At 40.9% G+C, this 14,631-nt stretch overlaps 1 protein-coding gene across 4 annotated transcripts; it reads left to right on the forward strand.

The window, feature by feature from the left end:
• The first annotated feature begins 30 nt into the window (after positions 1 to 30).
• On the forward strand, positions 31 to 12,884 carry LOC117558261 (DENN domain-containing protein 2A-like). Of its 4 annotated transcripts, none has more exons than XM_034234309.1 (20): positions 31 to 158; positions 3,030 to 3,101; positions 3,595 to 4,653; positions 4,842 to 4,927; positions 5,481 to 5,575; positions 5,670 to 5,876; positions 6,261 to 6,354; positions 6,442 to 6,492; positions 6,577 to 6,788; positions 7,380 to 7,489; positions 7,742 to 7,811; positions 8,372 to 8,449; positions 8,550 to 8,690; positions 9,239 to 9,387; positions 11,040 to 11,217; positions 11,393 to 11,434; positions 11,565 to 11,673; positions 11,774 to 12,046; positions 12,126 to 12,212; positions 12,304 to 12,884. In XM_034234309.1, the coding sequence occupies exons 2-20, from the start codon at positions 3,043 to 3,045 to the stop codon at positions 12,333 to 12,335; spliced, it is 3,132 nt and encodes a 1,043-aa protein (XP_034090200.1). In that variant the 5' UTR covers positions 31 to 158; positions 3,030 to 3,042; the 3' UTR covers positions 12,336 to 12,884. The 4 variants fall into 4 exon arrangements, with proteins under 4 accessions (XP_034090200.1, XP_034090202.1, XP_034090199.1 ...); XM_034234311.1 differs by lacking the exon at positions 31 to 158 and adding an exon at positions 1,815 to 2,199 and having other exon boundaries at positions 6,448 to 6,492; XM_034234308.1 differs by lacking the exon at positions 31 to 158 and adding an exon at positions 1,816 to 2,199.
• Positions 12,885 to 14,631: the final 1,747 nt, after the last annotated feature.

The following is a 14,631-nucleotide window of genomic DNA, read 5'->3' on the forward strand; positions in this document are numbered from 1 at the left end:
AAATAAACAGACAACTGTTGAGCCTTCACCTGTCACTGCAACACTTGTTACATGGTTTTAAAAAGTCCCCGCCAAAAACCATGTAGTTAAATACCCTGGCTGCACTGTGTGACACTGACACTGAGTTTTGCCTGCACTTCGATTCTGGTAAGCCTTTGGTAAGTACTTTTACTTCACTTGAGTATTTTCTTAAGGTACTAAATACTTGTACTCCACTACAATTTGGAAGCCAACATTGTACTGTTTACGCCACTACATTTCTATGACAAAATTATTCTAAAGTGGGACGTTACGCACAGTAAGTACTATTTTTTTGATGCCAATACTTATGTACTTATAATTTAGTAAGATGCAAAATGCAAGACTTTTACTTGTATTTTTACAGTGTAGTAGGCTATTTATACTTAAGTTGAATATCTGAGTACTTCTAACACCACCACTGTTAATAATCGAATTAACAGTTAACGAGTTTAACACATCTTAAAAGATGTCAACAAATATAAGTCCATGTCAAAAATAAATAAATGGTGTAGACAAAACTTACATAACTCGCAAAAACACAAAGTAGCCTATTTAGTTGTTTGCTTTATACTGAAAAGTAAATATAAATCAGTGCCTCTGTAATATATGATTTAAAGCTTACCTCTTAGAGTTAATTTATATTTAAAAAGAACACTTCCTGGTAGTTGGATTTTCATTGGCATTGCCATTTTAAGAGACTTGCTGTTTTCAAATCCCTTGGAACTCTCTTCTGCCCGGGGGCAAAGAGGGTGGGCTGACATGCTACAGCTGCACCAGCAACTGTGGCTCAGAAGCAGTTGTGATGTGAATTCCAAAGAACCGCGGATTTGGAGGGAAATTAAAGGGGCCCTATTATGGTCATTTTCAGGGTTCATATTTGTATGTAGTGTCTCTACAGTGACATGTTTCCATGCTTTAAAGGTGGGGTAGGTAATTTTGGAGAAACCAGCTCGAGTGCGCTAGAATTTGAAAATACACAAGCCGTTTCTCAATCGCGAGTACACATGCTGCAGAGCAAGTATACTACGTCATAGAGTGGCGCAGAATGCTGGGCATTTAACCATAGACTGTATATATGCATTTAACACACATTTAACATGCATTTAAACAGTCCTTCGGCGCCACTCGATGACGTAGTATACTTGAAATAGTTGCTCTGCAGCAGTTTTACTTGCGATTGAGAAACGGCCACAACCAGAACAAATCTGCCACTTCCTTACAGAGCCCCTCCTCCAACACACACACACGAACGCGCACATGACCAATGAGGGCATGAGATAAGTTTGTGCACAGATGGAAGGCTGACAGGCAGGTAGCCATCCAGTTATTTTAGCCGGGCCGGCTAAAATGATTGGTCGTGCTTTTTACAGTACTACGGCTTCCACAGATGACATTTAATGGATTTTTTGTCAAAGCACTTGAGATATTCATTGCTATCGGGATGTTAAGAGCATTCCATGGAATATAACAAAAAGTGTATCTCCAGCCCGGTTTCTCAAACTTACCTACCCCACCTTTAATGTTCAAAAAGGTCTTTATTTTTCTCATAATGCCTGTGCTGCAGCACCTCTTTTCACCCTCTGTCTGAAACCAGAGCCCAGTCTGCTCTGATTGGTTAGGTCAACAGCTTAGAGATGACTCTCCCCTCAGCCTATCACGTACAATGTGATGGAGAGCTAGACGATAGAAGCGCGAGTGTTTCGCAGTGATGTCACGATGTCAAGAAAGTAAACAAAGGACTACATTCGATGAGTTTCAGCATAATACGGCCTCTTTAATGTTATACAATGACGTGTGTTACTTGTGTAAGTTATTCCTCTGCAGTTAGTAGGCAACATTAAAGTTATAAAGTAGTTAAAAGTAAGAGTATTAAGAGACATTCATTCATTCTACATAGCTTGTTCATAATGTCAGCTGTGAGAGGGACCACCAGCAGATAGAAATACATAAAAAGAGAGGGAGCAAGAGGGAGGGAGAGTTAGGGAGGAAGTCATATCCAGTGTGTGTGGAGAGAGAGTGAATGAAAGTTGAAGATTGGGAAAGATACAGGGAGAGAAGCTTGTGACGACTCACTTCAAACCTTAAATCAAGTTAGCTTTGGAGATTATACCAATGGATACCTTGAATTCACCAGCATTATGCTTAAGAAAACACATGGAAACTATACGACGGAAAGAGGTAAGAAGCGGATTTCATTTAGTGAGTTAAATATACAAAATACAGGCTGTTTGAGACTTTAGTTCAATCATATATGTTCTGCTCTGTCGCTTTATGAACTGTAAAACCAAAATTGGTGGGGGAAAGCAATTAGTTTTGGAAGGGATCATGCCATATGTATTTTGTAGAAAAACGTATGTCATTTTGATTAACTATGCAGCTCTGGATGGCTTGCTATCTTTATCACACAGTAACAGTGCGTCTGAATGTATTTCCCAGCTTATCAGCTACGTCTTTAAGGGCTTCATGCTGTCGCTCACTGTTATTTGGATTACATATCAACTAAACAAATGATGACAACGGCCCCAGAGCTGGGAAATTACAAAGCGCTATCTTAGAGGCCACTGAACTTTGAAACATGGGCCTTTAGAGATGTGAAAGTATGAGAGTCAAGATGAGAGGAGGGAAAGCAGGGCAAAGGTTAGTGTCCTGTGAGTAGAACGCAGCAGAAGAAGTAACAATACAGTCATTCAAGAAAAGCTATAGAGAAGAGTGATTGAATCAGGCAAAAGCTCCCCAATGACTATTGAGATGCTGGTTTTTGGTGATGACCTTCTCAAGGGAGTTGCACTGGCTGTCATGTTTTTCCTTGAGTCTGCCCAGCTGGCCCCAGAATTTCATACATATCAGATGGGGATGAATGGTCGCACGGCCTAAAATGTCGTATTTATATCATGCTGAAACACAGTGTGGGAGAGAAAACGATCAAGTGGGCACAGAGACTCATGAAAAAAGCCTCCGGATGAAGTCAATTGATTGGCTAAACTTTTTTTTTTCTTTTTCTGTCTCAGGTGTTGAGCAATCATGGCGGCCTCTAAGAGAATGACCATCACTCCGGACAACATATACGCCACTGTCAACAGGTTTGTAACGCATTCCCTTTTTGGCCTCACAAATTCCTCATTAGAAATAAGTAAAAAATGCTTTACGTTGCCCTTTACTCATCACATCCCCTAAAAAAAAGAGGTCATTCATCTTAGGGCTTCCCATTTCCTCCTGTTTATTTAATTAAACATTACAGTTTGATGAAATGGGCTCCGGTCCAAGTATGTGTTTATTTAGCGAGGCCGATGAGAAGGAGATGCTCGGTCATAGGCTTGTCCTCTGGCATTTTACTCTCAGGCTGTATTTTCCCACTGTCGCCAGAAAAAGACTTAGTGTCCCCTAACAGGCAGTGACCGTACTCAGAAGTTCAGGAAACTCAATGAAAGTCAGTTATTTTGCCTTTTGTAGCATAGTATTGTATTTTTTGATTGAATTTAGGTAATCAGTGATTCAATTATCATTTTGAAATCTGTGTTTTACTGAAGAATGCTGTAAAACTGTGGTTCAAACTGCTCCTGTGTGTGTGTTTAGGTTAAAGAAGAGCCGTGCTGGTGAGTTCCATTTTGCTTCAGGGGACAACAACAACGTTGGACAAAGAAGAGAGAGGGCACACAAACTTCCCTTCACCCCGTTGGAAAACCAGAGGGAAGAATCACCCATGATGGCGCACAGGAGGCCGAGCTTCGACCCTCACAATGAGAACACTCTCCTGGTAGGCAACAAGCTCCCCAGATCCAATGGAGGCAAAATTAAGGACAAGATTTCTTTATGGGAGGGGAAGGAACCCACTCATTCACCCATTACCTCAGGTTCTTTGGGCCAATGCCACAGCATAACAAGGACAGAATCCCTTACAAAGAATGGTAACAACTCTGATGGATTGAGTGAAGAGAGTTGCAAGAGAGTAGCCCAAAAAGAAAAGGAAAATCTTGGTAAAGAGAATGTAGGCAAACTTGGGGATTCAAGGCCTTGTTCACCTGTTGAAACTGGGAAACAGCAAAGAGGGACGCTCAAGAACAGCAAGCACAGTGAGAGCAAAAAAGGGGGGGATTGCGGCAGAATAGATCACGAGAAAGAGAACGTAGAAAAGCTTAGGGATTCAAGGCCTTGTTCGCCTTCAATAGCAGTGCAGCAGCAGATGGGGACGCTGAAGAAAAGCAATGAAAGGAAAACAGCAGAACAGGCCAACCAGGAGAAGAGAGCTGTGTTCACCCTTTTTAAAAACCTGGATGCAATGGGGGAGAACCATGGGAAAAGTCCTCCAGAGCTTGGGAACTACTTCAGCCCACCTTGCAAGGACAAACAGGTAGTTATGGGTGAAACTGGTTCAGTGAAAGAGACACAGCACCAGGAGAATGTGTACACAGAGCCGGGGTCGCCCCCTATCAACCCGGTGCCCAAACCCCAACGGACCTTTGAGCATCCAACTATCGTCGCCATCGGGAAAAGTCAGAGTAAGGGCAGAGAGCAGAGGAATCTCCCCCCACTGCCCTCCACCTTGCCACCCACCTCTACAAAAACGTCCTCAAAACCTCCCTCTGGTGTCTATGGGAGACCCTGGGGTGCGAGAGTCAGAGACAACATCAAAAGGTATAAATGAAACAACAATAGTTGGTCACAGCTTAACCAACATCAAATACAATGTTAGTCCTGGTGTTGTACTACGCAAAACAATACAGCATATTACAGCAGAAGGTAGACAATGTTGAACAAATTAATACAACGTAGAAAGCTCATATACTGTACACTCTTTTGCATTTTTTTGTTCACCATGACAGGAAATCCTTTGAGTTTGAAGACCTCAAAAGGTCAACTAGCCCGCTTTTCTCTCGCCTACCAGAACATCACTATGAAGACATCCCAGGTCAGAAACTCTAATATCCATCAGTGATCTTCCTTTTTTGAATAAATAGTTTGAAATGTCTCTTGCCAAGAGTTAGACAAGTACATCAATACCACTTACAGGTTGTTTTTAGTGAACATGATCCTACGACTACAACTACGCTAATTAGCTTATCCTAGCATGAAGACCTGAAACAGGCCACTTTAGTTGTTTTGAAGGAGGTTATTTGCTTATTTATTGGCATGGTGAAGTGTTTTTTTGGGGTCTCTCCTGGTTGGCAGATGTTTTACCTTTGTACAGAGCCAGGCTAGCTATTTCCAGTATGTGTGTTAAGCTAAGCTAACTGTTGCCTGCCTGTAGCCTCACATTTGTTGAAAATGGTATTGATCTTCTCATCTTACTCAGATGGTATGAGTATTTCCCAAATTATCAAAATATTCTCTTAAAGAAGTTAAAAGGTCAATTTTACAGATTTTCCGAATACCGTTTTGGAATCCCTTATTATTTAAACCTTGCATTTTCAGAAAAATACCTCTAAACATGTTGAATATAACCCTCTTTGGTATCCTTGCAGACTCATCCAAAGAGAACCCATATGAGGACATAGAGTTGGAGAGTCAATGCTCCCAGCAGTCTTTGCCCTCCTCTCCTGGTGCAGAAACTACCAAGGTTCCTGGAAATACAAGCGAAGCATAATGATTTACAGTGACATCTTATTTCAATGACTGTGAGAATGTATTTCATTATTATTTTATGTCCACAGACCTTGAGGCCAGGCTTCTTCAGGCAGAATTCAGGCAGGGGCTTTAAGCTGCTGGACCTGCGGAGAAGCAACCAGTCGCCCCACAGCACCAGCAGTGGAGGGGTTTCATCTCTACCCCAGCTCAGCCCTCCCTCCACTCCTGGGCCTGAACACACTTACTTGCTCCCCGGGGATCCTTACAGCCGCACCTGCCGCAGGATACCAACGGTGTGTGTTAAAGTGCATACTTTAGGGCTCTTAATGTATGTTCTTATGCAGGATCCCTGAACTAGAGCAGATGTGTTATCCACCAACCCTAATGCTTACCATATCATTTAAAGATTATGTTCAGAATATCAATTGGTGCTTTGTTCTCATCCTGTACTTTGAACATTTTAAATATATTATTAACATTTTAAATTGTATACCCCGTTTATCTAGGCCCGTTTTGTTTTGTTTTATGTATATATGTCACACTGTGGGACTGCGGGAAACGGTATCTCGAGATTTCTGGATGTATAACACCATGTAGTAATTTTGACAATAAAGCTGACTTTGATCCTTAAGAAAATATGTCATGCTGCACACTGATTCAGAGCCCTTTCCCAACAGGTCGTGCTTAGAATCAACAGCATCTTTGAGGCGAAGATCGGGAAGAAACATCTCCGAAGGATCTATCATTACGCTGAGACAAGCTCAGGGAGAGGTGATGATGTTGTTAAAATGAATCTTTGTAATTTCTAATCTTTTAAAATGTAGAGTTTTGACTTAATTGACCCATCTCTGTTTGCAGTAACAGATGAGAACAGTGACTCTGAGAGTGAAGTTGAAGAAAGATCAAGAGGTAGATGACACTAGAACACTTTCCGTACACTGTCTTTTAGTTTTTGACATCTCCAATTTATACAAAAACATTCCTCTATTCCAGCTCATCGTCAGCGTCTCGTGTCAGTCCAGTCCATACTGAGCCAGCCTAGCCAGGCTCAAGTCCATTACAACGGTTCCAACACCAGCAAGCGCTCTCGGGAAAAGGAGCTCCACCAGCGTCAGCTGTTTGAATATTTTCTAGTTGTGTCGCTGCAGAAATCGAAGGCTGGTGCCCACTATCTGCCAGAGGTCACACAGCAGTTCCCACCAAAGGTCAGGAGCAGAGGAGGGCATGAGGCCTAGCTTGCTTTTTTTAAATGAAAACCTTTGTATAAGAGCAATCTACAGATTTTACAAAGTAAACTTAGATACTGTGTCAGATGATTGATGACATATTAGATATCTACTGTATAGGACGAGGGATCTGGAAAGGTGTACTTAAAAAGGCTAGCCTGTTTATAGGAAAATATAGGACCCAGTCTTTCGTTTTTTTACTTAGACTAAGGACTTCAACTCAGGATGTCTTCGCCTCTGTTGCATATTTCTTTCTTCTTTTTTTTTTAGCGAGTCCCAACACTTCAAACAAATGCAATACTAAAATCCCTGAAGTACCCATTTATTCAAGATTCAAGGTATTTAAATCTCTTGGGAATGCCAAGAAATATCAATTTACATATTTTATCCCACCAGCCAAGATAAATCAGAAAATCTGATATAGCAAGGTTGAGCTTTAAATGTGGATTGATTTGTTCATACAGCAGCATTTTATCTAACCCTATAATAATGTATAACCCCAAATTAAGCGTTGATTAGTTTATGGAAATATAAAGCATTAAAGACATCGCTGCTCTGGTTTTGTTTCAGCTGGAGCGGAGCTTCAAGTTCATGAGGGAGACGGAGGATCAGCTGAGGATCATCCCTCAGTTCTGTTTCCCTGATGCAAAAGACTGGGAGCCGGTGGAGAACTTTCCAAGGTGAGAGTGTAAACATGGTCTTAAAGCTACTGTTTATGATATTCCATATTTGAGAAAGATAATATTAAGGTTAAAATAAGATCGCATTTTATCCTCACTAAATGACTTGACTGCTGGAATGGACTGTCTCAAGTTTAACCCCATTTTGCTCAAAAATTATAAAGTTTTTAAATAATTACATTTTTCATATGCAATCAAAAATATGCTAATCACAGTTTTATTTGTGTATTTGTTTTGGGTCAACCTTCATAGTGAGATGTTCTCCTTTGTTTTGACGGGAGAGGATGGGAGCAGGAGGTTCGGATACTGCCGCCGTTTACTGGTAAATACAAATGAGTAGAATAAATAAGTGCACTGCTACTGAACAGGAAGTGGCTAAATACCACGATGACGGCTGAGTAAATAACCGTGCCAAAATAGTCTGCGTGCCTGTGGGAAAATAGTCCATCTGAGAGTCTGGGAGGAAGTGCATAAGAGTGTGTGTGTGTGTGTGTGTGTGTGTGTGTGTGTGTGTGTGTGTGTGTGTGTGTGTGTGTGTGTGTGTGTGTGTGTGTGTGTGGTGTGTGTGTGTGTGTGTGTGTGTGTGTGTGTGTGTGTGGTGTGTGTGTGTGTGTGTGTGGTGTGTGTGTGTGTGTGTGTGTGTGTGTGTGTGTGTGGTGTTGTGGTGTGTGTTGTGTTTCAGTGCTATTAATGTTACAAAATAAATATGTTTTAACTTTTTCAACTTTAACATGGCCTCTGTTATGTGGAAACACTGCATTGCTTGAGTTTTGCAACAGTTTTCGACTTATAAAATACTTTAGAAAAAACGCAGTTATTAATCCACAAACACATGGCAGTTAAACTGATTTCCTTAAGTAAACTTCCACCCTTTTTTTTCAGCCCAGTGGAAAAGGTAAACGTCTACCAGAAGTCTACTGTATCGTCAGCCATCTTGGCTGTTTTAACCTGTTCTCAAAGGTAAACACCCGCTGGCCTCCAATGATAATATTATTGGCTTATGAGTAATGAGGTACTTACAAAGTGTGTGTGTGTGTGTGTGTGTGTGTGTACACTGTAGGTGCTAGATGAGGTGGAGAGGCGTAGGGCTTTGTCTCCCGCTCTTGTGCAGCCTTTCATGAGAGCCATCATGGAGGCTCAGTTTCCAGCTCCAGGCCGAACCATCACCATTAAGACTTTCCTCCCCGGCTCCGGCACTGAGGCGAGTGACAAAGAGATATTGAAAAGAAGATCCTGTTAACCTTTTCCTTTACAATATGTTGGATTGTCCGTTAAAAAAAAGTGGAAGAAGTTGTGCAATTTAGCTAGTTCTTTGCTATATTTTACTAGTTTTTTGTTGTTATTATTTCACCCTCAGATGCACAAAGTAATGATTTAAGCCACTTAGCTTTCTGTAAGCCCCTATTCTTCGAAGCCTCAGAATAATCATTTTGTTGTCTTTTTCAAAATGTGGGATTTGGATTTTAGCCTTTGCAGACCGTTGACATGAACAAAAACCCATACAAATACACTACTGCAAAAGGAAACCCCCAAAAAGCATAATAAGGCCCCTTTAACAAATGATATTGAATAACCTTTTCAATAGAGAGAAGTTCTGATAATTCAATGTGACAAAGGTCTTTTTTCAAATCGACTCCCAGAGATAAGTACCTCAAAAACTAGTTAAAGGCTAATGAGAAGAATGTAATAAAAACTGTATATATGATGCTCTATACTATAGCTTTGTTTCTGTGTCCATCTTGTTCCCAGGTGATGGAGCTGTGCCGGCCCTCTGACTCGCGCTTGGAGCATGTGGACTTCGAGTGTCTGTTCTCCTGTCTGAGTCTGCGCCTGCTCCTCCGGGTGCTGGGCTCCCTGCTGCTGGAGCGGAGGGTCATCTTCACCGCCGACAAACTCAGGTTGGAGATATTTATCCTTACACAACACACACTAAAATCTTCTCTATTGAGACAGCCCAATAGGAGGTAGCACTGAACATCCTGCCTCCACTGTTCATGGGATTATGCAGCGGGCAGATATGAGCTGCGAGGGTCAGGGATGTTTTCTTTGTGAAGCTCCCGGGTGGTCCAGTCCCTCGTTTTTATAAAAATGTTATACAGGGAACATGCCAGAGAGATATTTTGAGTCCAGCTCTGTCGAGTTGTTGTTGGGCTGGGACCAGTTTGTTTGTTCTGCAAGAGAAAGCCAGTGGGAGATAGAGAGAGCGGTCACAGTAGTGGAATGTGAAGATGAGTGAAGTAAATAAAACAAGTATGTGCTTTCCTCTCTGGGAAATGTTCAAGGGCTTAGTATTTGGACACTTCTCTACCATTTTACAGCGACGACACGATTGTCCCTAGCAATAGTTTTGATACAAAAATGTACACAACCACTGTTTGTGTTAAAGGTGGGGTAGGTAAGTTTGAGAAACCGGCTCGAGATACACTTTTTGTTATATTCCATGGAATGCTCTTAACATCCCGATAGCAATGAATATCTGAAGTGCTTTGACAAAAAATCCATAAAAAAATATCATCTGTGGAAGCCGTAATACTGTAAAAAGCACGACCTATCATTTTAGCCGGCCCGGCTAAAGTAACTGGATGGCCTACCTGCCTGTCAGCCTTCCATCTGTGCACAAACTTATCTCGTGCCCTCATTGGTCATGTGCGCGTTCGTGTGTGTTGGAGGAGGGGCTCTGTAAGGAAGTGGCAGATTTCTTCCGGCTGTGTATTTTCAAATTCTAGCGCACTCGAGCTGGTTTCTCCACAATTACCTACCCCACCTTTAATACATTTGGTACAGAAGGTGAACTGATCTTTGAGTATTATAACGTTATTCTCATTATAATTACAACTCTGTCTAATATCATCATTAATGATATTGCTTTTTTTCATGTGAAGAAAAACTGCTTAAGCAAAGGCATGTCTTTTTTCTTAAAACGTGTATACATGTGACATTTTTTGAATAAAAAATGCACATGATCAAAAATCATTATAAAATAAAATGTTTTATAGATTATTATAGTAATATTGCAACTTGCTCCTTGAAAAATAAGGACTTTTCCGCATTAAGAAAATATTACAACTTCTCAAAGAACACAGTTATGTGGGATATGTTTTGAACAAGATTAGAAATCTTGCTGAAATACGTCCAGGGGCTTAAAATAGGACGAAAGAGTTACTCATTCCTACGTGTGTGCTGAATTAGCAGGACTGAGAATGAGAATGCATTATATCCTATTGTATTTACATATTTTGCCATGTTGCACTTCAATTTTGTGTTTACCTTTACATAAATTAAGCAATTTTCGCCATAAATTGGTGCATAAGAATCCACCAGAATGCAGCAAACGAAGAATTTGACCTCAAAATGTATACTGTGTCTTATAATGTGTCCCGCATATGTTTAAAACCTTCTCCCATTGAAAACCCCAGCAGGGAATATTCAGAGATTACACTTTATTTCAGACCATAGCACCCTCATGTGGTTAAACGAACGTTACTCACTTTCTGTAGCTTTCTTTGCCGCAGCATCATCTGATCTTCCTCCACTCCATCTTCTCCTGCAGTACTCTCTCCCAGTGCTGCCATGCTGTCGTGGCGCTGCTCTACCCCTTTGTGTGGCAGCACACTTACATCCCTGTGCTGCCGTCGGCCATGCTGGACATCGTGTGCACCCCCACCCCGTTCCTGGTGGGCCTGCTGTCCAGCTCCCTGCCCCAGCTCACTGAGCTGCCCCTGGAGGAGGTCAGAGACATAATGATTAGCAGATACTGTATGAAGGAAACTGGAGTCATCAAAAGAACCTTTGACTTATTTGCATCTGTAGAGTTTTATCACATCAATACTTTATGGCAAATTGTTGTATGACCCTAACCCTTTCATTGTCAAGCAATAACCATTAAAACATTTCTTTTTACAGGTTTTGGTTGTGGATCTTGAAAACAGTCGATTTCTCAGACAGGTAGGCCAAGGGTTGAATTATATTTGTGCGCGTTTCTATGGTACTTCATGATACTTATGGATGTGGACCAAATTATTTAATCCTTAGTGTACTTAAAAATGAATTTTCGATGCGCCATTTTCCCATTTAGTTGGACGATGAAGACTCCATTCTGCCATCCAAGCTCCAATCAGCCCTGGAGAATGTTCTGGAGAGGAGACGAGAGCTTGCTAATGAGAGAGGAGGAGACACACCTGGTGGTGAGATTTAGTAAAGACTGAAAGTGAAAACTAGCCATGAATGCTATGTCATTTATCAATTAAGCAACCGCAATACCTTCGTTTATCCTCTTCTGTGCAGATTCGGGCCATCTTAGCACCGTCGTGTCCGAGGCCTTCGTTCGTTTCTTCGTAGAGCTGGTAGGCCACTATCCACTCTTCATCACCGGTGAACGGGAGGACGGCTACTCCTCCTCCTCTTCCTCCTCACCGGTCCCCTGCTACTTCCAACGCGAGAGTTTCCGTAAAGCGATCCCGTCTAAGACAGTGCGCCGGTTCCTGGAGGTCTTCATGGAGACCCAGATGTTTGGCTGGTTCATCCAGGAACGAGAGCTCCAGAGGCAGGCTCTGAGAGGTGAAGAAGGGCAGTGAAAAGAAGAGGTTTGGGTGTTGGGAGGTTATCCAGTGACTCATGATTTTCTTTCTTTTGTCAGGATTATTTGAAGTGAGGGTGCAGGAGTATCTGGACTCCATCCACGAGAATGAACATCGGAGGGTCAACAGGTTTCTCAAAGGCTTGGGTAAGGTTATTTCCCAGAAGTCTGTTCCAGAATATCTATTGGTGGTTAAATCTCACCTAACAACACTCTTGTTTCTTTTCCTTTACTCCAGGGAATAAAATGAAATTTCTTTCCAAGAAATAATGCATCTACAATGCTACACAAACTAAAAAGAAGATGCACCGAAACACGGAGATACTTCACGGACTGCAGAAATCCGATAAAGGAAATTATCATTTGAGTTCTTTTTCAGAGATGCTTGTTGACACCGTTCTCATCTGAGTCAATGTTTGAGGGTGTTGCTCAAAGACTTTTGATACACTTAGGGGAGAAATCCTGCTGTATTTCACAGAAATAAAACTCCCAAAACAAAGGTTCCTGGTTTCCATTAGCACAGATAACACAATGTATAAAGAAATAGGCCCTGAAAGAAATATTATGGAATGTGAATGCTTCTATAGGGCATAAGGGGTCAATGAATGGCTTGAAAGGTACATAAATGAAGTGTGTAGTATCTACTTTTCCTCAAAGCTTTCAGACATAGTATTTCTATAAATCCACTGGGGGGCAGTAGTATATTCTCTGTGGTTATATGTCTTGACACAGGCCTGCTTTCCCACTCTTTAATGCTGCAGTTTTACTTCAGCCATATCAGTGGCGAAATCACACGTAAATAAATAATAATTAAAAAAAGTGGTGAATTATTTTTTTGATGTTGTCATCTTTTCCCCATCCAAACAAATACCCACGTCTCCTATAATCATAGCTTTGCATATTTCGATATTGGATGTCGTATTTGGAAGCTTTGTGAATCTCTTCCCCCACCGTCCTCCAGTTTGTGGAATATGAATGATGAGATTCATTTACCCGATCCAATAACACTGTGCACATTTACACACACTGGAAAATCCAAGACAAGTGAATTGTGTTCACTCAGCATTTGTGTGTTGGTCTAGCACAGTGAGTAACTCACCCATTTGCAAACAATTCACTGCTGTGTTTGTGTGTTCGAAAACTATTTGGCCCTTTTACTACAAAGAGCCTTGGTTCAGAGTTGGTGGCAGATTTACTATTTTAGTCTCTGAGTCATGGAAACAAAGCAGATCTTGAGCCCACGCAGAGGACAGCACATCTTTGTCAGCATGAAAACATAACACAGGTGCAGAGCAGAGCATAGGAGTGTATTGTCTGAGGACTAGTGGGCTCAGTTTGTGCCTGGTGGGCAATCCCATAAGCCCCAGGGCATCTCACAGCTCCGAATCTATCACCTTGTTGGCAAGTTCGCTGACACGGATGTTGATGCATGCACGGATGCACAGAAAGTAGCCTACACAACATATATACAACTTTTAAACACTTAGGTACAAGTAATCAATCATTTCCAATACTGTTTTCAGTCATTCATAGTTAGCAGTAATAGTAATGGATAAATAGATTTGTATAAAATAGTTAGCTAAAAGTAGTAGCTGTCAGCTGAATGGCTGAAATAGTTAGCTCAAAGTATTGGCTAAATGGTGGAAATAGTTTGCTAAAAGTAGTGGCTAAATTGTTAAAGTAGTTAGTTAAAAGTACGGGCTAAATGGTTGAAATATGTTAGCTAAAAGTAGTGGCTAAATGGATGAAATAGTGAGCTAAATTAGTGGCTAAATGGATGAAGTGGTTAGCTAACAATAGTGGCTAAATGGTTGAAATAGTTAGCTAAAATAAGCTAATACGTAGATATATGATTCTAATAAATAGCTCTTACTAAGGAACAAATGGTTAGAGTTAGCTTAAAATGGCTCTGACTAAAATAAACATTAGTTAAACGTAATATATAGCTAGAAATGACTAAACTTGTTGATTGTGTAAAGTAATGTTTGAAATAGATAGCAAAAGGTCATGCAAAATAAAAAGCTAGTCACTAAAAGTGGATATAACTATAGAATAATTGGTTATCTAAAAGTATTGGATAATTGTATAAATTAATAACGATAGTTAGCTAAAAACTAATCAATTATTAAAGTAGTAGATAATAAATGTAATTGACAGTTGAATTAGCTAAAGGTAATATATTGAGACATCCAAACATTAACAGGTTAATTGTGTTGGGACACTATCCAGTGTTAAACAACCAACAGTTAAATAAATACAGTTAAATAACATCAAGCTCAAAATGATTGATTTGATCAAATTTGGAACATTGTGTTTGGCGTCAATCAATCGTTCGAGTTGAGTTCATCTGACAGGGCTGTCGGGATACATCAATCAAAAAAGATGTTGGGGAACTATTGTTTCTAAAACACACATTCAGTAAAGCTGTCACAGAGCAACACATGTAAAAAAAATCCTACCGCAGCTTCCTATCTGGCTCCTAAGGTGGGAAAGCTGCGGTGCGTTGGGACAGGAGGCGTCTCAGGAAGATGGATTTGGCTGCCCAAATGTTTGCTCCCTCACTCAG

This window comes from Gymnodraco acuticeps, unplaced genomic scaffold (assembly GCF_902827175.1).
Source record: "Gymnodraco acuticeps unplaced genomic scaffold, fGymAcu1.1, whole genome shotgun sequence".
Lineage (NCBI taxonomy): Eukaryota > Metazoa > Chordata > Actinopteri > Perciformes > Bathydraconidae > Gymnodraco > Gymnodraco acuticeps.